The sequence below is a fragment of the Moesziomyces antarcticus genome (genome assembly GCF_000747765.1).
Source record: "Moesziomyces antarcticus DNA, scaffold: scaffold_v10011, strain JCM 10317, whole genome shotgun sequence".
NCBI classification, from domain to species: Eukaryota; Fungi; Basidiomycota; class Ustilaginomycetes; order Ustilaginales; family Ustilaginaceae; genus Moesziomyces; species Moesziomyces antarcticus.
In genome coordinates, this window is record NW_014638999.1 from 438,461 (window position 1) to 460,162 (window position 21,702).

A 21,702-nucleotide genomic window follows, 5' to 3' on the forward strand; every position below is an offset into this window, starting at 1 on the left:
CATCCAGAAGAAAGCATCCGCGTCGGGTTTTACGCGCGTAGTTCTCCAATTGCAACCGCGGTCTCACAATGGCGATTCGGCCTCACATCTCAACTTTGCCGGTGCGCTTCATCAGCAGCTCTCGACTGCGATGCTCAGTGAGCCGAAAAGCGGATGAGAAAAAAGGCTTGAGCAGGTACAATTACAGACGGTAGAACAGCAAAGCGGGCGGAGGCTGAGGCCAGCTCTCGAGATGCTCGTCACGGAGAGTGTGTGGATGGGCGGGTATGTCGGATGGGGGATGCATCAAAGATCGTCGGGCTGGCCTGTGATGTAGTCTGGGCTCTCGGCCGCCTTGTACTCGGCCATGAGCTCGGCCACGGTTTCCCTTGCCTCGTCGAACTCGGAGAGGTCGTTGGCGAACATGGGTTCGCGCTTGTACATCTCCAAGAAGGCGCTCCTCTTGCGTAGGCGGTCGTACTGGTCGACCATGCGGCGGAACAAGCTGGCGATGCCGGTGTGGTTGGCGAGCATGAGACCGCTGACACGATGCGAGCTCGGCACGTACGGGCTGCGCTTCGACAGCGCCACCTGGATCGACGCGGGACCCCACGGAATAAAACTCGCCAGGTGACGTTCACGAATGCGCAGCAGCGACTTGTGCACGTCGCGTGGATCCACCTCGCCCTGGATGATGTTGAGGATGGAGATGTAGCAGCTCGACTTGGACGCGCCGAGCGTGCTGACCATTCGGTTCTTGGGCTGCAGCAGCCGACGCATGACATCGAGCACGGTGGTCTTCATCGTCGCCTTGCCGCGCTCCACATTGTCCGATGTGAAGGGGGTGTAGGAGGTCATGAGGAAGTGCGCCCTCGGTGTTGGGATCAAGGACGCGATCATGCCCACCAGGTCGTTGTTCATGTAGCCAGGGAAGCGTAGCGTGGTGGTCGAGGCACCCATGACGGTCGCAACGAGCTGGTTGGTCTGGCTGTAGCTCGGGTTCTGCAGGTGAAGTCGGTCGGCGGCGATTCTGCTGAGCGCGGCGTTGTCGAGCACGATTACGCTGTCGGCGTTGTTGGTGAGTCGCTTCATGGAGAGCAACGAGTTGTACGGCTGCACGACGACGTCGGATGTCTCTTCGGAGTTCGGGAAGACACTGTAGGTCTGGATGAGCTTCTTCGGATAGGCGTCGTTGAGCCTTTCGAGCAGGAAGGAGCCGAGACCTGAGCCAGTACCACCTGCGATGGAGTGCATGAGCATGAAGCCTTCGAGGCTGTCGCTGCCATCCGCTTCTCGATCGACCATCTCGATGAGCTCGTCGGCGATCTTTTCTCCTGCGGCGTAACCTTGCGCCCAGTTGTTGCCAGCACCGCCTCCTGTCTTGCTGCTGTAAATGTTTTCGGGGTTGTACAGATTCTTGTATGGTCCAGAGAGGATGTTGTTGATCACCTGTAAGGCGGAAAGCAAAGTCAGATCGATGGCGGGTTGGTCAGTTTGAATTCATGCAAGGTTCGTATGCTCTCCGGCGCTGCGAGTCAGCCCGATCTGTGAGCGGATGCTTCACTTACCCTAGGCTCTAGATCGACGAGGATGGCGCGTGGAATGTAGTGCTCGTCGTCCGCTTGGTAGAAGAAGACATCCTTGCGGTCTCCGCCCTGTTGCTCGGCGGCGTACTCTTCCAAAGTACCATCCTTGGCGATGCCGTGCTCTCGGCAGAGATGCTCCCAGAAATGCGAGCCGATTTGGTTGCTAAAATGTGACGGATGATCGATCAGGGAATAAGGACAAGGTCAGCATCATCGCCACGTCTGAGTGCGCGGAGGGCATCTTCGGTGGAGTACATACCCGCACTGGCCGGCCTGGAGGGTGATAAGTTCCCTCGGCATGGCGATCTAGAGCGACGGAAAGACGCGTGTACCGTTTTGTGTCGGATTTGCGTAAGATGAGAATCGATTTCGGGTGCGGTCCAATGACTGTCAGATGTAGTCGAGCGTGAACAAGGATGCGTGCTATTGATCCGACGCGAGACGAGCGATGGAAGTGTCGGTGGCTTCCGCGGCCGATGACGCGAGTGCAGGCGTAAAGGATGGATGGGGCCACTGTTTCGTCGAAACGCCGCGGGGATGGTGGTAGGAAAGCGCTGAGATGGTGGTGTTGAAGGTGAGGGTGTGCACAATCGCTACATCCAAGTCCGTGTTGGTTTGCGCCGCCATCACCTTTTTGGCCCTGCCGTTCCAACCAGCTTCAGGCGAGGGAGCGGGTGTTGCTCACACTTCACGCGTCGCGCGGCGCAGCATACAGGGATTCGGTGTATCGCCGATGCGACTCCATCATTTTCAGCCGATCGATGACGGATCCGAATCGCCAGCTTTTGGGAGAGGTTGGCTGGTCCGCTGCCGCTGCCTCGTGATCGTGGCAGCAGAGCGCAGAATCGCTGCAGCGGTGAACCCTTCTCAGCTTTGGTCGACCTCCAGACGCACGAGAGAAAAAAACTTGAAAATCTCAGAATTTTTCTCTGCCGGTTTTGAACTGGAATCTGGCGAAAGCGGCGCCCAGCCAGTCTAGCGAGGCAGCAACCTCCATCAGCTCAACTGGCTGAGCTGCAAGGCGGCGCAAAAAAAAGTCGAAAAAAAAGTTGAGCAGCGAAGAACGGCGGCGGTGGGAAGGAGACGGAGAAATTTGGCGCTTGGATGGTCGAGGCGGTGGCTCGAAAGCGAAAGTCGTCAGCACAGCGATGCAGCTGCATACCCTGCCTTCACTTCCATCACTCTTTCAGGACCTCCTGGCATCCCTTCGTCGAGCTCATACAGGCACGACGACATAGCATCTTTCCTAGGACGGACGACTCCAACGGCAGTACCTAGCATCCCTTTCTAAGCATTTCTGCAGCGAACTTTGTAGCAGCTTAGCATCTCACAAAAATGGCTTTCGGTAAGTTTCGACAGCCACCCATCATCGTCGCGGCGGCGACGTCAGCGCCAGCTCATCTTCAACCTGCGATCGTGTGCTGACCTCTTTGCTCCATCCACCGTTTCATTATGTCTATCGCTCGTTGTCTACAGGTGATCGCGGAGGTCGTGGCGGCGGAGCCCGTGGTGGTGGACGTGGCGGATTCGGTGGCGGACGTGGCGGCGCTGGTGGTGGCCGCGGTGGCTTCGGTGGCGGTCGTGGTGGTGCCGCTGGTGGCCGTGGTGGCTTCGGCGGTGGCCGTGGTGCTCCCGGTGGCCGCGGTGGTCCTGGTGGCCGTGGTGGCGGACGTGGTGCTCCTGGCGGCCGTGGCCGTGGTGCTCCTGGTCGTGGCGGTCGTGGTGGTGCTCGTGGCGGCGGAAAGCCCGGTGCCCGTGGTGGTTCCAACGTCATCGTCAAGCCTCACCGACACGCCGGTATCTTTGTCGCCGAGGGCAAGGAGATGCTCCTCGTCACCAAGAACATCGCCCCCGGCGAGTCGGTCTACGGCGAGAAGCGCATCTCGGTCGAGACGCCCGGTGCTGGCGCTGACGGCACCACTGCCAAGACCGAGTACCGTGTCTGGAACCCCTTCCGATCCAAGCTTGCCGCCGGTGTGCTCGGCGGTCTGGACAACATCCACATCGCGCCAGGCAAGAAGGTGCTCTACCTCGGTGCTGCCAGCGGTACCTCGGTCTCGCACGTTGCCGACCTGGTCGGTCCCGAGGGCATCGTCTACGCCGTCGAGTTCTCGCACCGTTCGGGTCGTGACCTGATCAACATGGCCAAGAAGCGCACCAATGTCATCCCCATCGTCGAGGACGCTCGTCACCCGCACAAGTACCGCATGCTCGTCGGCACCGTCGACGTCATCTTTGCCGACGTTGCCCAGCCAGACCAGGCGCGTATCGTGGCGCACAACGCCGAGTCGTTCCTCAAGAACGAGGGCCACGCACTCATCTCGATCAAGGCCAGCTGTATCGACTCGACAGCACCCGCCGAGGCAGTCTTCGCCGCCGAGGTCAACAAGTTGAAAGGCATGAAGTTCAAGCCCCGCGAGCAGCTTACGCTCGAGCCATACGAGCGTGACCACGCCATGCTCGTCGCCCAGTACCAGCGCCACAAGGCATAGACGCTCCGCTCGATCCCGTTCGTGCCCCCGTCGTATCCCTTGCTCGCTTCCCTCATCTTTTCTTTTCGGTTCTGGTTCTGTAGTTATATCTGGCTTCGCTTTTCTTCCCCAACATGCTTTCTGCTTTGCTGCATATCTCATCACCTCCAGCGTGTCTTTCAAGTGGCGTGGCTGACGAGCACTCAGAGCCTGTTCGTGGTGATGTAGGAATAGTTGATTGTGCGTCTATAGTGGCCGGAAACCTGAGCTATGGCTGGGGTTGAGAGTTGTTCGCCGACGGATTTGTACTGCTGTTGGCACGACTTGCAGCCCAAGACTTTTGACGCGCCGACAGGAACGAGCCAAAGTTGCCCAGCGCCGCGCGCATCTGCGTGCCCGCTTGTGCTGCTGCCTGTCCTGCTGCGTTGAGTGCCTCGTTGGCGTTGAATCCAGGGCCGGCACCCTGTCCTTCAGCAGGCGCAATTCTACCGGATCGAGTGGTGTGTTGACCGTCCGCATCAATCGCCTCGCCTGTGATGGACCCTGACGCTCGCGCAGCTCCCGTGCTCGTCGAAGCCACCTGACCACTGGACGCAGCTTTGTCTCCCGAACCAAAGAACCCAAAGCCCGACGTGATGGCGCCAAGCCCGCCCGGACCAGTGCCAGCGCCTTCGCCAGCGCTGTTCTGACTGGCAGCAGCGTGGTTCGCACGGAACTTGGCGATGTCTTGACGGAAGTTGGTAGCCAGGCGGTAGATGTTGGCGCTGCCAGCTTGCAGTGCGCTGCCGATGGCCTCTCGCGTGGGCGCCAGATTCTCCTCGAGCCGCAGGTCGTGAAGTCCCGCCGAGAGCCTTAGACCTACATCCTCGATTGCCGACGTCTTGCCCTCGCACGGATGCTTGTGGTCGACAATGTCAAATAGCATCGGATCGGTCACCGAGTTCCACAGCGCAAACGCCTCGGTGCCCCGGAGAGCAGCGAGAAATTCGGCGCCAAAGCTGCTAGTCGTCGAAGCGTCCGGGGCCTGGATGGCCACCTGCTCCGCGTCGCTCTTGGCGAGAAAGTCGGCGTACTTGGTCGAGGAGAGCATCGCACAAATGTAATCCTCAAAGCGGATGCGCAGGTAGTCATCGCTGCCGTGGAAGCCCATCGACGTTGGCCGTGTGGGGTCTGCGGGATTCCACGTGTCGACGACGGACGAGATGACTTCGTCCATCCACTTGCGGTCTTCGGGCGTCAGATTGACCGCCTGGTGCAGTTTGGGGTCCTGGAAGTCGAGGTGGGCGTTTTCGAGGTCGACAATGACGTCGATCTTGCAGTCTCGCTGCTGCTTGAAGATGCTGTTGCTGGTGCCGACCAGCCAGGTGCGAGACTTGAGCAGATCGATCTGCTGCAGCGGACAGTACGGTTGGAAGAAGGCATCCTCGCCAAAGATGTCGAGCGGCATGCCGAGGAACTTGAGCAGGCTCTTGCGGTCCGACGAGCGCAGGCTGTCTGCCACCTCGACGCGGCTGGAGCGCGTTTGCAACTTGGGATCGCCCGCATCCTGCAAACTGAGCAGCAGACCGGGTATGAGAGAGACGAGCGAATATTGGTAGTTGCAGAGCTGCTCTACCGGATAGCCAAAGAACATGATGCGGCGTTGGAGCAGGAGCAGCTTGACGAGCATGAGCGTTTTGAAGCGCCATTTGTGCACGAGCTCTCGGAGCGACGTGCCCATGTACATGACCGTCTCGCGATCTTCCGACATCCCGCCGCTCTGCAGGCCGATCTCCAAGGTCGAGTGGAAGTCGATGAGGATGTCGACGTCTGCCAGGTCGCCTTGAGCGAAGAAGGCGCGGGTGACGATCCCGAGCTTCTCGCGAATCGGCCCAAAGATGGGTTCCTTGGCGAGCACGACGATGGCCTTCTGAACCGTGCTTCGGGTCACTTCGGCTCCTTTGCGCAACAGGGCATTGGCGGCGATCTGCCGATTGCAGGAGATGCCAAAGATGGTCGAGTCGGAGAGCTTGGGGCAGTGCAGGTGGAAGTAGCAGAAGTCCTCGTCAGATAGATGGCTGCCATCGGGGAGAGCCAAGAAAGGTAGCGATCGGACGAGGTCCTCGTCTTCTTGCAGCTGCTTGGGGTACGTGTATTCGATCTGCGGCCCGACGAGGTGGTTGAAGTCAACGACGGCGATGCCGAGGATGACATTGTCATCGGTTGCTGCTGACGACTCTGCAGTCGACGATGTTCCGCCCGATGCAGCAGCAGCAGCCGCTTTGGCTTGGTCGCGCTCCGAAGCGAGAGCGGCTTTGATCTCGGGGATCGACATGGATGGCGGTAGCCGCGAAGGCGAAGCAGGGCTCAATGGGACCTCGTCGCTGACTGCCGGCTGCTCAGCACTTCCCACGCCGTCTCCGACGGCAGGTGTTTGAGCATCTGCTTTTGTCGACTCGGAGGTAGTGGCTTGCAGCGTGGAAGAAGGTGATGTCGTCGGCTCTTCCGCTTGATGTGACGTTTCCGATGCTGCTGTTTGCTTGGCGAGGTGGTCGTCTAGGCTGACCGGCTCCGTTTCATCGGCCTCAATCTGTGCGGTTTGGGCAATGGCGACAGATTCCGATGTTGGTTCCGATGGCGATGCCTCAGCATGGGTCGCAGCGACCTGGTATCCCGAGCTCATGTCGAAGCTCCTATTGAGTGACCGAGAATAATGAAGACGAAATCAGGATGTGCACGGATGAATGCTGTCGAATCAACAAGAAGGCAGGATGGAGCGGTTCTGCGAAGCCGTCGAGTGTATGCAGGGGCGATGCGGCTTGTGTGTGGGCGGTAGTAGAAGCTAAGCTGGCAGTTGAAGATGGAGCGGAAAGAACAGTAAGTGCAGTCTCTTGGCTTGGCTGGTGTTGGTTGGGGAAGCAGCTCGAGCTCAACGCGCCTGCAGCTTCACGAGGATTCGCGCTCAGCATCCGTGTGGTTGCCTTGAAGCTCGAAATCGCGCGGCTGAACTGGCTTGGAGAGGCCCCCGTCCAGCAGCCAAGAAGGATCTGCAGGGTCACAGAGTTTACGCTCTCGACTCGTCTGTTGCTCTTCCTTGAACGTGGCTCGGGCGGGCAGCAGCTGGCTGCAGAAAATTCATTGCAACCTCCACTTGACTGGCGCGGGTGCAGCTCGATTCTTTTCCCACGTTGAGCCGCAACTCAAAGCAAGAAGCTCAAGACGACGTGCTGTGTCCCTTCCGACCAGCATCAGCCAAGAACACAACCAGCCAGGCCGCCGCTTCCCGACTCTTTGCGAGGGTGGTTCGCTGATTCAGAGCCGCTTTCCAGAGATAGTCGGGTGGACGTGACTCACGTTCAAAAAAGTCGATCGGCTTTGCCGACTGCAGAGGAGCCGTCGCCGACACTTGAGCCAGAAGAAGATCCTTAGCTGGTTCTGACGCTTGAGCACGGAACCAGAGCTTTGCCTCGCCACTCGGGTCTCCTTCCGAAAGACGAGGTCTCAGCCGATCTGCCAGCCAAGGGTCGCTCGTTGCTTTTGACTTCAGTGGGCAAAGATGAGGGGACGACAGGCCTACTGCCTGAAATCGCAACAGCCGCATGAGATGAGGTGAGAGCATCGCAGTCTGCTCTCTTCCACCACTTCAGCCTCCATCGTGCCAACTTTTGGAAGACTCAGCCACACGACTCGAATCGTGGACGACCGCCGCTTCGCGTTTCGAAAGTCACGATCGTGCGGTTGTGACGGTCAAGATGGACCCGGCATCCTCGTCGTCCCGGTCATCTTCCACCCCGCACACTCCTCGATCTCAGGTAACTAGCGACGGCTCGCAAACTTCGCAAAGCATGTCGGATGCTCGATCATCTTCCTCCCGCAAACGGGCGCCTCAACCTGCGCGGTCCAGGCTGAGCCGTCCATTTCGCTCTCCAGTCAAGAAGGACAATCCAGAGGAGCCCTCCAGTCCGGCGCCGACAGCAAGTACATCGAAGGCAACGCTGCCTTGTAACCAGTCTCAGGAGTCGTCAAGGTCGACATCATCATCCTCCGTGGCAATGAGGAAGCAACGTCAGGCGCTCGAAGCTAGACTGCTGCTCTTGCAACAGGCCAACAAGTGCCTGCGCGAAGACTTGCTCTCGACGCTGCCCAAGGAGATTGCACGGTGGCGCGAAGCAGGGCAGCTGGCAGCGCAAGATCTGTGGAAGATCACGGGTGCCGACGGCGGAGACTGGTCCAGTCTCGCAGGCGCATCGACACGCGAGGATCACGTGCTCGAGCCGTCGCCGCCGCCTTCCCCGAACGCTCTCAAACGCAAAGCGAGAGACTCTCCGGAGCCTCATAATCCTCTGCTCCTGCGTAGAAATCGCATCGGCTCACCTGGCGCAGAAGAGCAAGCAGCCGCGCTGCGAACTTTGGTGGACGAGACGGGCTCGGCTCAAGGCGTCGACAGCCAGGGCGCCGACTCGGAGATCTCCCTACCCGACCTCTCGGAGCTCTTGCGCCGGTCTCAGACCGCAATCGGAGCACGCACAGGAAAAAGGCAGCATGCTTCGCCGTTTGGCGAAAGCGATCGCACATGGTCAGCACCAGCAGCAGCGTCGGCGTCCGGTGCATTGCCCGAGCGTGGCTCTGGGATCGAGAGCAAATGGAACATCGGCACTATGCTCGACATGCTCGGCGCTGACAAGTCTACGCTCGGCTGGAACGTCGAGGAAGAGCAATTCGCCGACTCTCACAACGCTTCCTGACAAGTTCACTATCAAGCAAACCAAAGTGAAGACAAGCGGTGAACAATATGATTGAGTGTGAATGCAGACAGGCTCAACTATCTACGCAGATGGAGCAAACTTGACGTGCAAGTGGAGAGATGGTGCCGCCAGCTCAGCAGAACTGGACGTTCCAAGTGGTGAATGTAACTGGGCAGCTATGGTTGGGTTTAGTGGTGCGCGAACCGACCCTGTTGGCTGACAAGAGGCCGCTGCTGTTCTTGTATGCGTCCTTGCAGTCAGCCGAGCTGCAGATGGCCGCCTGGCAGTAGCCGGCGTACTGGCGGCCGAGAAGCTGGAGGTACATGCCCACGTTGAAGCCGTCGGCGACCGAGATGTCGTAGTCGCCCGTAGCGAGATCAAACTCGCCCTGCGTAGCGCCCTGTCCTGTGGTAGTGTTGGCCTGGCGCAGGGGAGAAAAGACCTTGCCGCGATAGGTGTCCGAGTAGAACGAGAAGGATGCCGACTTGCCGGATGGAATGACGTCCCACGACGACTTGCCCGGAAGCGCAGGCGAAAAGATTGGTGCAAACTCGTGCTTGCACTTGTTGTATACGGTGAAGGTGATCTTGGAGCTGCGCGGTGCGACCGAGGCGGCGGTGACGGCGGCAACCAGCGTGCCGAGCGCAAGGATGCTGCGGATGATGGCTACCATGATTGGTTACTGAGAGCGAAGAGGATGGAGCTTTGGGAAGGAGGTGAGAAGATGAGGTGGGGTGACGATGGGTCTGGTGGATGGCATTTCGTTTCTGCGGTACGCCCAGGAAGCGCCGTCTATATATGTCTTGCCTCTCGGCGTAAGAAGGGCGGCTACTACGCTGTTGCGCTGGCCCGAGATCGGCAGGGCCTCGTTCTCGACGAGTCGGCGAGCGCCAACGGGTTCATCTCTGCAGCAAAGCAGCGGCTCGGTTGAAGCTCCGCTCGACCTGCAGCGAAGCGACATGCGCTTCCTATCCATCCATCCAACGCGGTCAAGGCCGACCCGAAACTCTTCACACGGAGGCGCCGCAAGGTCCCAACACGCCCATCTCGCTCATCCACGCATTGACCGCTGAGACTCGCCGAGAAGATTCCAGGCGTCGGTCCGAACGAGCAGCGGCAAATCTTTTGCGCTCGAGCCTATAATGAGCGCATTTGGCATGCGGCCTCGTCCGGACGGCGGAAGGCGGCGAGTCGAGGATCAACCTTCTGCGAAACACGGGCCGAGCCGAAGCCACACCATGCAGGACCAGCCACTGCCCTGAGCCACAGCCCTGATCGAGGCCTCGTCTTTCGAAGCGCCAAAAAAGCAAAGCTGCCGTGGGAAGTTTGCGGACACGAAGATGTGGGAGCCGGACTGGAGCGGGGACCTTTGACGCCGAGGCTTGGCATGGATGCATGGCCGCCAGCTCTCGGTGGCTATTTGCCACGGAACCCCTGCACCGGAGCTTACGGCGTGGGCGGCAAGCTGTACTCTGAGACAACTGACGATCCTTCGCAGCAAGCAACTTGTGTGGATGCGGCAACGCCCTTCTTGCTCATCCGCATCGCAGACTTTGCGCTCTGCTTTGCCTCCATTCGGACATTTCCGAACAACGATTGGCTGGTCTTTGACCGAGCCTATGCGGTTGCGCTATCAACCTTTGCATCACTCGCAAGCTCGGATCTCCCGGCAGACACGGTAGCAAAGCTTGTCGTTCGTTCGGCCAAGCCGCCGATCCCAGGGCCGAGCAGCGATCCACACCGACCGACATCCCTCTCTACCGCAAAAGGCTAGCAGCGGTGGTGCCAAGCGAGAGCGAGGCGAGGGCGCCGAAATCATGCAAGACAACGTCGGATGTCAAAAAAGCGCTGCAGAGCCGAGGTCAAAACCTCGAGGCGCAGCGAGCCCATTTACGCGCAACGCAGCCTGACGCATTTTTTTGAGGCCGAACTGCAGCGGCTTTGTCTGCATTCGGAACTGCGATTCAGTGAATGCGACCGCCGCCGCGTCGATGCAGCGCGCAGTCGCGTCTCGCGTCGAGCCCTCTCCTCCACTCATCATGCCGCGTGACAGCGTTACGGCCGAGGTGATCAGCATCGGGTTCACCGAAAGCAGGACCTGGCGCCAATGACATCGCAGCGGCATAGCCGCGAATTGCCAAAACGGAGCAAGAAGAAGTGACTGCAGAGAGGCGTTTCGGGCCGCTCACCTCCACTCAAGGTTTCGTATCGAGGCGGTTGCGTCATCTGTCTTCCTCGAGTGTCCGGTCCGGTAGGGCAGGCTCGCGTTGACGTTGACGTGGGCGCCGGCTGGAGCGAAGGACGTCGGAGTACAGCCGACAAGGGTCAACCGGCGAATATCAGCGCTCATGAGCCCTGACGATGCTCACAGAAACAGGCCCGAGAGCCTGTACTGTATTGGGAAATCGCCGTACGGCAAAGCTTAAAAGGAGAGCCATGGATGGCGCGGTATCGAACCACCGGTGAGCATCGTGCGAGGCAGACCTTGCTTGAGCTGCGCAACCAGGGTCGGCCTCGGACCAGACACCGATGCCAAGACGTCAGCGAGCTTCGTATGAGGGCCGGCCCGAAGCTGCACCGTCGGGGCAGACTTGAAGATGTTAAGTTAGAGCAGCGTGGCACTGAGAAGGTCGACACGTCTCGTTGAGCGAGACGCGTCGAAAATGGCAGAGCCAAGCAGGCAGGGTCTCGCCTTTGCAGCTCCAGGCTCAAATGGCCCGCGAACAACCAACACCCATCGCAGCTTGGTCAACTTGACATCGAGATCGAGCGGGTATCGCTTTGCCGCCATTACCGACTTGCGAGCTCTTGCAACTCAGCCCCTCTCTCCAATCTTATCCGACTACTAGCACGAAAGCAGAATCTTTCGCCATGGCGGTGTCACCACTCGACTCACTGCTGGCCACCTTCGACCGCCATATCGAGCAGAAAGCGGCGGCGGACCAACGCCTCATCTCAGCTGCACAGGCCGGCCCATCTTCGCTAGCTTTGAGGCGCAATGAGGTAAGGGACCTCATCACCGGCTCATCGGGCGAGGCATCGCGCTCGACCTCCTTGCAACTGTCGCCGCTGGAGCGAGCGATCTATTACGAGGTGGAGGGGCGAAGGCACAAGTTGCACCGGAAGCAGAAGGAGCTCGACTTCTGGGCAGCGTATCAGGATGAGCTTGCAGATAGGGCGACCAAGATGCCGACGAGCAGGTCTGCACTCGAGGCGCAGATTGCCGACAAGAGGGCGCGGCTGATGGAGCTCGAGGCGCGAGACAAGCTACGCATCGAGACGACGCGGGCGCTCGAGTCGAGCGCTGCCATCCAGCGAGTGCTCGCCACCACATCGCCTGCGCCGTCGACGGGCAAACATGACGAGGAGCATTATGCAACGACGCGCGAGATGCTCAACCAGAGGGACGACCAAGCGCTGGCCTTCCTCAAGACGTTCAACGAGACGCGCGCCATCAAGGAGGACAGGATCGCGGTGAAGGCAGAGATTCGAGGTAGGTCTGCGCTGCTCGACGTCTTGCCTTGTCTGCGTCCTCATACTGACTCAGCTCCATCGACAATGTCCTTGCCTGCTGATTGCGTGATCTTTGGTAGAACAACGTCTCAAAACGCTGCGACTTCTTGAAAGCATCAAGGCGATCAAGGCCGAGATCCGCGCTCGACAGCTGAATCCGGCTGGGTCGGGGGCAGCGAACGACTCGGATGCACCGCAGGACATGGGGGCGGTCAAGAAGGTGCAGCAGATGCAGCGCGAGATCAACGAGGCGCGCTCCAAAAAAGAACTCGTCAAGGGCATTCTACGTGTAAGTTGGACCTGAACAGCTTGTCGTGCTGAGGAGGACGCTCACTGACTTGCGAATGGGGTTTTGAGATGCAACAGGGGCTCATCTTGGAATCGGGACGCGATTGGACCAAGAACAAGGCGACGCGCACACTCATGCTGTCGCTCGACGACGAGGACGACGCTTCGGACGATGCATTGAGCGACGACGAAGCTGCGCCAGATGGCGACGGCGACGACGAAGAAGAGATCGATGAAGACGAGGATGAAGACATCGATGATCTGGACGAAGAGTAGGCCGCGCTAGTAATTAAAAGTACATCTGTGCTACAGTAATTTCGAGACCTAGGCTCTCACTCTGGCCAACGCCAGACGAGCAGTGAGCGGCAAAGGACACTGGACAGCGTCTCTCGAGGCCCGCTGTATCAGGCCGGGGTAAAGGGGGGGGGGGGGATTTGACGAGAAGCCTAGAGAGGCTGCACGTCGGGCGGACGGTCTTGGGCTTGGATTGGCATGGCCTGGGCGGCGCTGTCGCGAGCAATCTTGCTCGGGGCCATTTTGGTCACCTTTGAGAAAGACGAGGACTGAGAGACAAGGACTGAGAAACGAGGACTGAGAGATCAAGGTGTGGGAGGAAGGGTCCTTGGGAGGATGGGGAGGGCAAAGCTAGGGACGAGCCGGAGGCACGAGGGCATATATGCCTTTTGATCCTAGAGGCAGCCGTCAGGGCAGCAGAAGATAGACATACACACATCTCGATAGCGAGAGCAGTCTGGCCAACGACGCCATGCGGTCGGTCCCATGACCTTTGTGTGCTCTTTGAGCGCCTTGGTGCGGCTAGAGGATCCGGGCGCCTCCCGAACCATCACAGGGATTGGCTAAAGACGCCATGCGGTTGGTTGCGAACTTAGTTAACTCCTCCTTTGGTCAAGCTAGGCCCAATTTTGGTGTCTCCGTCCTGGAAGCCGCTCAGTTGACGGATCGATGCATCCCAACCTGGACCGGATGACGGCTCCGAGACGCAGCGGTTGGGGCTGCCGATGCAGTCAGCGGCGGTGAGGGGGCCTGCCTTGTGCTCGGCGGCTGTGTTGCTCCACATTCCCGCAACGCTGCCGCATGAACCAAGACCAAAGTCACCCCAAACTCACTCGAGGCCCACTCCTGACTTTGCTCATGCGGCAATATGCACGCTGCCAACCTTACCCTGCGGATCGACCAAATGAACAAGTGGCTGTACACGCCCATCGAGTGCCGCGTCGTTGCGAGGGAGGAAGGCAGGCTGAATAAACTTGCCCATGCTGTAAGGATGCGAGCGAGCCAATTCTAGAAACTCAGTTCTTCGGTTTGAGGCTGCCAGTGAGCGAGGATCGGAAAGGGCGAGGAGAAGGTGTCAGCCGAGTTGGGCCGTGGTCGTGCTCTGCGCTGTGCTGTACCCCGTGTTTCAGCTGAAACAGTGAGTGGGCCGATAACTTATGCAGAGGCAGCGTGGCGCAGTGTGCTGTGCTGTGCTCGAATTTCTCAGTCAGTCCGGCCGCGGTCTGCTGGCCTGGGCTTTTTTGGTGAATTTTCGTGCTTGGCCGAGGGCGTGGTCGGGTCTGCCTCCGCTCTGGTGCCCGCTTCCCGACTGCGCTATTCTGCCTCGCTTGCCCGCCGCCGCCCCCCTTTGGGCGGTGCACCTGCGTGTCTGTGAGTGAGAGTGAGGAAGAGCCTGCACTCAGCCGCTCCAGCAACCCGTCTCGTCACGGGCTTGGCACACATCCGTCACACTCTAATCACAATCCAGCAACTCCACCATCATCATCGCCACAATCACCAGTGATCAATCCTTGCCGCCAACACACCCACCTCTATCGACACTGATCTCAGCATCCACGTCGACGCCATCACCACGCACAGGATATGATCGACCATGTTGATACACGCCTCTGAAGCAGAAACGCTCAACTCGATTCGGCTGGCGCTCGAGCGCGAGGAGCAGCAGATTCGTGTCAACGACAGCACGGGCGAAGTCTACGATATCACCATCTCCCGATCCGCCCCTTACGCCTCGCCCGTCGTCTCCCGCTCCGTCACGCCCAGCAACGCCAACGACCCTTCGCCAAACGGCACCAACGGCCACAGCTCCACCACGCTCTCTGGCCACCGCATCCTTCGCTTACCCCAGCTCGTCAGCAAGCGTGCTCATGGTCACAGCAATTATACCCCTCAGCAGCCCTCCGTCGTCGATGCGTCACCCACCACCGACAAGTCACATACGGACATCCACGAATCCTCGCAAAGCCCTTTACGGCAGAGCAGCCGTGCCGACGAAAACGCCACCATCCACTCGACTGCCGTCGGCGGTCCCGTAGTGAGCCAGGATGCAGCGCTCAAGTCGCAGTCCAGCTTCACCGCACCCACCCGCCACCATCCTTTTCTCAGCGAACTCCCGCCCTCGCCGCCTCTGGAAGCAGACTACGTCGCTGGACATGACTCGCGCAACGGCCTCATGAGCACCGTCACCAACGGATCCCCTTACCTCCCCGCATACCCCACCACAAACGGCACATCCACCTCTGCTCAGCCGCACGATGCCGCTGCCTCCAGCAAGCCCCTGCAGACCAAGGCTCCCGTTGCACGCCGCGCCTACACCGCCGACTCGGCCAACATCCTGGGCGTCTCGTCCTCTGCTCCCAAGACTAAGGCCGCCCCCGCGTTGGTCGACGAGCCCACCGAGCTCGATGCAGAGAAGGTGCTTGCAGCCAGACAGAAGCAGCATGCTCAGCCTCAGCCAGCCAATGCAGCGTACAACGTCATGTCTAAACGCAATCAGCGCCGCAACGAGTCCAACGCTTCCACCGCTAGCACCGCCTACCGGACCGCTTCCTCTCACGGCGGACTCTCGGACGAAGAGGACGATGACGCTTCCTTCACGCAGCGACGTCACGCTTCGTACGGCTCTGCCGCATCGCACCTCACGCTCGGTGCCAGCACCTCGGGAGCAGCTCCTGCCATTCGACTCACCCACGATGCCTCGCCTTACCTTCACGATGCACCCAGAGCCGCCGAAGCAGGCACCTCTCAGCTTCTCGCAAATGGCCACTCGAGTGTGGATCAACCCGGACCACCCAGCGGCGTTCCGCCGCGCCAGCACATCTCCCGTCGCAACACAACTGGCTCGTCACTCCAAGGAAGGCGGTCGCAATCCGGCAACAGCCTTGCACAGTCGGTCCGACGCTCTAGTCGAGACCGCGATCCCAACTACCACTCGGCTGGCAATGCGTGGGAGGCGGATGCGCTCAACTCGCCCACCCTCGCCGAGGCCACCGCACACGCACTGCGCACGGGCGATGCAGCCTTCGACGAAGAGGCAGCCATGCATGCAGAGCAACTGCGCAGGGATCGTCGCTACAAGGAGCAGAAGGCGCGCGATGCGGCAGCCGAGGGCACAACAGTCGACAAGGATAGCGCCAGCGCTGGCGGAGTCGTTGGTGCCTTGACGCGCTCCAAGACCGGTCGCGACTGGCTCAACGTCAATCCCAAGGACAAGGAGCGCGTCGATCGAGAACGCGAGCGCGACGATGATGCCGAGCCCAAGGTGCTGGTCGGCAACCTGATCGGCGAGGGCCATGCCAACTACGTGCTCATGTACAACATGCTCACCGGCATTCGCATCGGTGTGTCAAGGTGTCAGGCCAAGATGAAGCGTCCGCTGTGCGACGCCGACTTCACAGCCAAGCACAAGTTCACCTTTGACATCATCGGTCGAGAGCTCACCCCCACCGCCAAGTACGACTTCAAGTTCAAGGACTACGCACCTTGGGTATTCCGCGAGCTGCGCGAGCACTTCCACCTCGACGCCGCCGACTATCTGCTCTCGCTCACGTCCAAGTACATCCTCAGCGAGCTCGGATCGCCAGGCAAGAGCGGCTCCTTCTTCTACTTTTCGCGCGACTACCGCTTCATCATCAAGACGATCCGCCACCAGGAGCACAAGTTCCTGCTGCGCATCCTCAAGGACTACCACGAGCATGTCAAGGCGAATCCGCACACGCTGCTCAGCCGCTTCTACGGACTGCATCGTGTCAAGCTGCCGCACGGTCGCAAGATCCACTTTGTCATCATGAACAACCTCTTCCCACCGCATCGCGACATTCACGAGACGTACGATCTCAAGGGCTCGTCGATCGGACGCGAGTATCCGGAAGAGAAGGCGGCGGCCAAGTCGGGCGCAGTGCTCAAGGATCTCAACTGGCTCAAGCGCGGGCGCGAGATCGAGTTGGGACCCGAGAAGCGCGCGCTCTTCGAGGCACAGCTGCAGAGCGACGTGGCGCTGCTGCAGCGCCTCAACATCATGGACTACTCGCTGCTCATCGGACTGCACGACATCCGTCGTGGCAACAAAGACAACCTGCGTCAGGACAACCTGCGCGTCTTCCAGCCCGAGACCAAGGAGCTCAAGCGTCAGCCGACGCAGATCAAGCGTCCCGGTGCGGGCGAGCAGGACGCGTCGGCGCTGCGACAGGCGGTTCGACGCTCCGACCCCAAGGCGCTCAACGCACAGCAGGGGTCCAAGCTGCCCGACCGCGATGTGAGCGAGCGCCGTCACTTCCTCTTCTACCAGGATGAAGGCGGCTTCCGATCGACGGACGAGAACAACCAGCCGGGCAGCATGATCTACTACCTGGGTGTCATTGATCTCTTCACGCCCTACACCTCGGTCAAGCGCGGCGAGACCATCTGGAAGGGCCTCACGCAGAATCGGCACATGATCAGCTCGGTGCCGCCCAAAGAGTACGGCCAGCGCTTTTTTGACTTTTTGTGCAGCGTCGTCACGGGCGGCGACAAGAGCCGGCGTCCCAAGATGTGGGGCTTCACGGAAAAGGACACCAAGAGCAGCAAGGACAAGGAAAAGGTCGCCAAGTAGATCCACCACCCTGCCCGCCCACACATCAGCCGAGCCATCCTCTCACAAGAATCTCCTCTCTGCTCTTTCTCGACACTCGCTACACACTGAAAAGGATCAGCGGCACTGGTTGGCCGCCTCCCAACACCTTCGTTTCGCAACTTTCCAGTCACCCTCTCACAGACACACACACTCTCTCTCTTTCGGCATCTTTTGGCATCTTTCTCGTCTCGCATCTTATTCTGCTCACGGGTACGGCAATGGAACAATCACTTGACATTGCCTGCGCGACTGTTGAGGTGATGAGAGCAAGTGGCCATCGACGCTGTGACTTGAGTGTGGGAACCACGTGAGGCGCGTATCCAATTTAGGCGGGGCTGAGGCGGGTTGGAGCTACGACGCGAGGTGGAGGCACTGCAGCAGCGCGCACCGTCCACACGCGAGATTGGCCGTGCATTTCGGGGTGTCGAGTCGGTGAAGCTTGGCTTGGCACCACTCCCATCCACTCGACCCTACCCACGTTGCACCGCTCACTTCGACGTTCCATAGACAGGACCAGCATCTCGTGGACTTGGACCCATGGGCGGGACATGGCAAGGAGGGCGGATGCTTGTAGTCCATCTGCGGTTTTGAACATACGCGCTTGCCAGATCGTACGCCATGCCCACCACACGACCGACGCAGAGGCCGGGAGGCGAGCAGGCGGTCGCTTCGTCGTCCCGGAATCCGCCGCTGCAGAGGCTGCGCTCGGGCGATGCGGTGAGCACGCTCCAGTCCTCGGCGGTGGCAGCCATGGGCTCGATCCGCACCCTGGCGTCTGTCTCGTCGTCCGGCACCTCGCTGCATCCCATCGCGCCCAAACGCGCTATTAAGGTGGTCCTTATCGGCGACGGAGGCTGCGGCAAGACATCCATGCGCAACCGCTTTCTCACCAACTCGTTCTTTCCGTCGTACCGTGCAACGATCGGCGCCGACTTTATCACAAAGACCCTACCGATCGACGCAGCGAATCCGGACGGCGAAAAGGCGACGCTTCAGATCTGGGACACTGCAGGTCAGGAGCGATTCCAAAGCCTTGGTTCCGCCTTCTACAGGGGCGCAGATGCGGTCATCATCGCGGTGGATGCAACCAAGGATCCGTACGAGACCATGCAGCGCGTCAAGGCGTGGTACGAGGCGTTCATGGATAAGGCACCTGGGCCTGCGGGCGAGGCGGAGCGCAAGAGGTTCTGCTGGATCTGTGCTGCCAATAAGGTCGATCTCGTCGATGGCCAAGCAACGCGCCAGCTGGATAGAGACGTGGTGAGGCGCACGCTCAATGCGCTGGTGCCGGCTCCGGAAGAGCAGCCGGATTGGGGCATCGATGCAGGCCAGCCTGGAACACGGCCGTCGGGAGCAGAGGAACCAGCCAACCCGGCCGAAGTGCTGTCGAGACCCGACCCAAATACGGCCCAAGCACCAGAGACGCCCACGAAGCAAGTCTCCGGTGCATCTCTGGCTAGGGACCCAGGTGGCGTAACACCAATCTCTATGCAAAGTTTCGGCACCGTCGATGGGCACGCTTCGCCTACTGCCAAGATGGGGCAACGGAGTTCAGACTACCGGCCGTCGCGCAAGTCGCTCTCGTCGGTCGCGGCGGCGGCGGCACGTGCAGCGCAGCAGGCGGACAGCAGCGATGCCGACGAGCCCCCGCACATGCAGAACGGCGGTACGCTCAACACGGTCTATGCGACGCCGTTCGGGACCGTATCGAACGTCGGCCAGCTCAGCACGTCACCGTCTGCCAAGACGGACACAGCGTCGCGGGCGGATGGGACGGATGGAGGCAGTGGGTTTCTGTCGAGCTGGATGCGGTCGCGGTCCAAGGCATCTCAGCCGCGCGCGACGAGGGGGCATACGAAGCGCCAGTCGATTCGGAGCATCGAGGTGTTTCAACCGAGCGATTCGGACGACGACCGCGACGCACGCAAGTTTGCCTTTCCCAAGGGAGCGGCCCAGACGCCACCGCGCAGCGTCCGCAGCAGCAGCAAGGGCGAGAGGCAGAGGGTGGATTCCACCATGAGCCTGGGCGCCCCCAGCGTGTATCACACGCCGCGCAGCAGCACGTTTTTCAGCGTGAGCCCTACGCCTCGCACCACGCTGGGGCTGCCCAGCATGCGCACCGACACGACCAGCAGCACCCGCCAAAGCGTCGATAGCAAGACGCCGACGCACGATGGCAAGGATGCGAAGCTCAAGCACAGAGTCTCCATGGCTTCGTCGTCCACTGCGTCGGTAGCGACGGTCAAGGCGGATGCAGGCAGAGGGACGAATCCAACCCTGCGCACGCCCAAGAGCATCAATGATCTCTTCCAGCCACACGACTCTGCCACACCGCAGATCGAAGAGCACGAGGAGCAAGAAGTTGAAGAGGGCATGGGGACGCCTCGGGCACGCACGCCTTCGACGCTCTCTCTACCCATAGAGCCAGTGGAGACCGTGGCAGTGCCGAGCGAGGTGGAACAGGGCTTTACGCTATTCTACACGTCGGCGCGGACGGGCCACAACATTGAGCGCATGTTCCAGCACATTGCCACGCGCGTAGATGCCGCGCACGCCTACGAGCAATCGCTCCAAACCTCGCAACACGAAGCCGCCGGAGACGAAGAACGCGATCGCCGACAGAGCGAACTCATCCGCCGAACCATCCGCATCGCAAGCGGCAAACCCCCCGACAAATCCTGGTACTCGACATGCTGCTAAACTCACATCCCCACCACCAGCAGCATCGACAGAGAGAGAAGAGAAGGATTTTCAAAGGTCAAAAAAGCAGATTGCATCGTGTGCTTGCGCGTTGGTCCCCACCCGGGCCAGAACTAGTGAGAGGGAGGGGCAATCAGAGCTTAAAGTCGGAGCGTTCGTAGGCGGTGGTGTGTGCAGCGGCGTTGTCGGTGAAGAAGTAGATGTCGCCAGGCGGGGATGGACGCACTCTGCTTGCGGGCAGGCCGAGTTGGGGTTGGTCGAGCACCTTGGAGAGCATCTCCTGCTTGCCCTCGCCTGCGAGCACAAAGGCGAGGCGGTGGGCATGGTTGAGCACGGGGTAGGTGAAGGTGATGCGCTTGGCGGGTGGTTTGGGGCTATCCTCAATCGGAGCCACCCATCGGTCCTGTTCGCTCAGCAGCTCGTGGCCGGGGAAGAGCGAGCACGTGTGACCGTCGGGGCCCATACCCAGCAGGATGAGGTCGAAAACGGGGTTTCGCACGGCCTCCTTTCCGGCAAATGCGGCGACGAGCTGCTTCTCGTATGCGTCGGACAGCTCTTCTGGATCGTCGAGCAGGCTCTCGTCGATGGTGTGGATCTGGTCGCGCTTGAGCTCGGGCACCTTGGAGAAGAACTCCTGGTGGCAGAGGTGGTAGTTGGAATCCTCGTGGTCGAGTGGCACCAGACGTTCGTCGCAGAAGAAGATCTGCCACTTGTCCCACCGCAACGCATTGTCGTCGCGGTTCACCAGATACTTGGCCAGCATCTTGGGCAGCGAGCCGCCGGACGTGGCGAGTGTAAACTTGTTGCGACGTGCGATGGCGTCGTTCTGCGCCTTGATCACAAACTCGGCCAGGTTGCGCGACAGCTCGTCCGCGTCGGCGAACGAGAACAGGATGGGCTCCGCCGGCTTCTGCGACGGCGCTTTGGCGTCCATGGGCGGCATGATGAGGGTAAGAAGCCTATCGGGCAAGAGATGGCGCCCTGTGCAAAGAAGGCGAAGAGCGTGGAGGAATTGCGTGTGTGTGGTAAAGAGCTGCGATGGGTGGAGGCAATGCAGCAGATGGCGTTGGAGAAAGACGGAAGGCAAGATGCAGCTGCTGCGAAAGGTTGAGAGCGTGCGGATGCCATCCGTCCCTCCGAGCCGGCCGAAGATCGATTTGGGGTGCGATTCCCGATGCACTTTCAAGTCGGTGCGACGAGGTGGAGACGCATCCGCGCGGCAGCTCAGCGCGACTTTCCGCATGTGTGGCCGAAATTGCTCGCATCTTCGCCCAGCAGCAGCAGGCCGCGCTCTCATGCCCAAGATCGAGATAACGCGCCATCCATCCAATTTTGTCATTTTGGCCATTTTTGGCGTGGGCTCGAGCGCTGCGCTCAGTCAGGACGGATGTCGTGCCGAGATGCAGTATCAGAGTCAGATTCCAATTCAGCGCCTTTGACAGGCCAACAAAAGGCGGACTTTGGCTGCGTCTCGGAGCCGTCATCCGGTCCGGGTTGGGATGCATCGATTCGCCAACGGAGCGGCTTCCAGGACG

At 60.2% G+C, this 21,702-nt stretch overlaps 11 protein-coding genes across 11 annotated transcripts; 6 read left to right on the forward strand and 5 right to left on the reverse strand.

Moving 5' to 3' along the window:
- Positions 1-285: 285 nt before the first annotated feature.
- Positions 286-1,865, reverse strand: PAN0_011d4330 (gamma tubulin; the record flags this gene model as incomplete). The annotated part of the gene is made up of 3 exons (XM_014800300.1): positions 286-1,428; positions 1,548-1,728; positions 1,825-1,865. 3 exons carry the CDS (start codon positions 1,863-1,865, stop codon positions 286-288), a joined length of 1,365 nt encoding a protein of 454 aa, XP_014655786.1.
- A 123-nt stretch (positions 1,866-1,988) lies between these two features.
- On the reverse strand, positions 1,989-2,313 carry PAN0_011d4331 (uncharacterized protein; the record flags this gene model as incomplete). The annotated part of the gene is made up of 2 exons (XM_014800301.1): positions 1,989-2,205; positions 2,279-2,313. 2 exons carry the CDS (start codon positions 2,311-2,313, stop codon positions 1,989-1,991), a joined length of 252 nt encoding a protein of 83 aa, XP_014655787.1.
- Positions 2,314-2,900: 587 nt separating this feature from the next.
- Positions 2,901-4,057, forward strand: PAN0_011c4332 (fibrillarin; the record flags this gene model as incomplete). Its single annotated transcript, XM_014800302.1, has 2 exons — positions 2,901-2,910; positions 3,042-4,057. The coding sequence occupies 2 exons, from the start codon at positions 2,901-2,903 to the stop codon at positions 4,055-4,057; spliced, it is 1,026 nt and encodes a 341-aa protein (XP_014655788.1).
- A 247-nt stretch (positions 4,058-4,304) lies between these two features.
- PAN0_011d4333 (cytoplasm protein) lies at positions 4,305-6,698 on the reverse strand (the record flags this gene model as incomplete). Its single annotated transcript, XM_014800303.1, has 1 exon — positions 4,305-6,698. One exon carries the CDS (start codon positions 6,696-6,698, stop codon positions 4,305-4,307), a length of 2,394 nt encoding a protein of 797 aa, XP_014655789.1.
- Positions 6,699-7,767: 1,069 nt separating this feature from the next.
- PAN0_011c4334 (uncharacterized protein) lies at positions 7,768-8,760 on the forward strand (the record flags this gene model as incomplete). Its single annotated transcript, XM_014800304.1, has 1 exon — positions 7,768-8,760. The coding sequence occupies one exon, from the start codon at positions 7,768-7,770 to the stop codon at positions 8,758-8,760; it is 993 nt and encodes a 330-aa protein (XP_014655790.1).
- A 133-nt stretch (positions 8,761-8,893) lies between these two features.
- On the reverse strand, positions 8,894-9,433 carry PAN0_011d4335 (uncharacterized protein; the record flags this gene model as incomplete). The annotated part of the gene is made up of 1 exon (XM_014800305.1): positions 8,894-9,433. The coding sequence occupies one exon, from the start codon at positions 9,431-9,433 to the stop codon at positions 8,894-8,896; it is 540 nt and encodes a 179-aa protein (XP_014655791.1).
- Positions 9,434-9,500: 67 nt separating this feature from the next.
- On the forward strand, positions 9,501-10,534 carry PAN0_011c4336 (uncharacterized protein; the record flags this gene model as incomplete). Its single annotated transcript, XM_014800306.1, has 2 exons — positions 9,501-9,748; positions 9,835-10,534. 2 exons carry the CDS (start codon positions 9,501-9,503, stop codon positions 10,532-10,534), a joined length of 948 nt encoding a protein of 315 aa, XP_014655792.1.
- A 1,097-nt stretch (positions 10,535-11,631) lies between these two features.
- Positions 11,632-12,837, forward strand: PAN0_011c4337 (uncharacterized protein; the record flags this gene model as incomplete). The annotated part of the gene is made up of 3 exons (XM_014800307.1): positions 11,632-12,253; positions 12,354-12,562; positions 12,640-12,837. 3 exons carry the CDS (start codon positions 11,632-11,634, stop codon positions 12,835-12,837), a joined length of 1,029 nt encoding a protein of 342 aa, XP_014655793.1.
- A 1,612-nt stretch (positions 12,838-14,449) lies between these two features.
- Positions 14,450-17,446, forward strand: PAN0_011c4338 (SAICAR synthase-like protein; the record flags this gene model as incomplete). Its single annotated transcript, XM_014800308.1, has 1 exon — positions 14,450-17,446. The coding sequence occupies one exon, from the start codon at positions 14,450-14,452 to the stop codon at positions 17,444-17,446; it is 2,997 nt and encodes a 998-aa protein (XP_014655794.1).
- A 639-nt stretch (positions 17,447-18,085) lies between these two features.
- Positions 18,086-20,167, forward strand: PAN0_011c4339 (ypt72 GTPase; the record flags this gene model as incomplete). The annotated part of the gene is made up of 1 exon (XM_014800309.1): positions 18,086-20,167. The coding sequence occupies one exon, from the start codon at positions 18,086-18,088 to the stop codon at positions 20,165-20,167; it is 2,082 nt and encodes a 693-aa protein (XP_014655795.1).
- Positions 20,168-20,300: 133 nt separating this feature from the next.
- On the reverse strand, positions 20,301-21,410 carry PAN0_011d4340 (6-phosphogluconolactonase; the record flags this gene model as incomplete). Its single annotated transcript, XM_014800310.1, has 1 exon — positions 20,301-21,410. The coding sequence occupies one exon, from the start codon at positions 21,408-21,410 to the stop codon at positions 20,301-20,303; it is 1,110 nt and encodes a 369-aa protein (XP_014655796.1).
- Between the last annotated feature and the right edge of the window lie 292 nt (positions 21,411-21,702).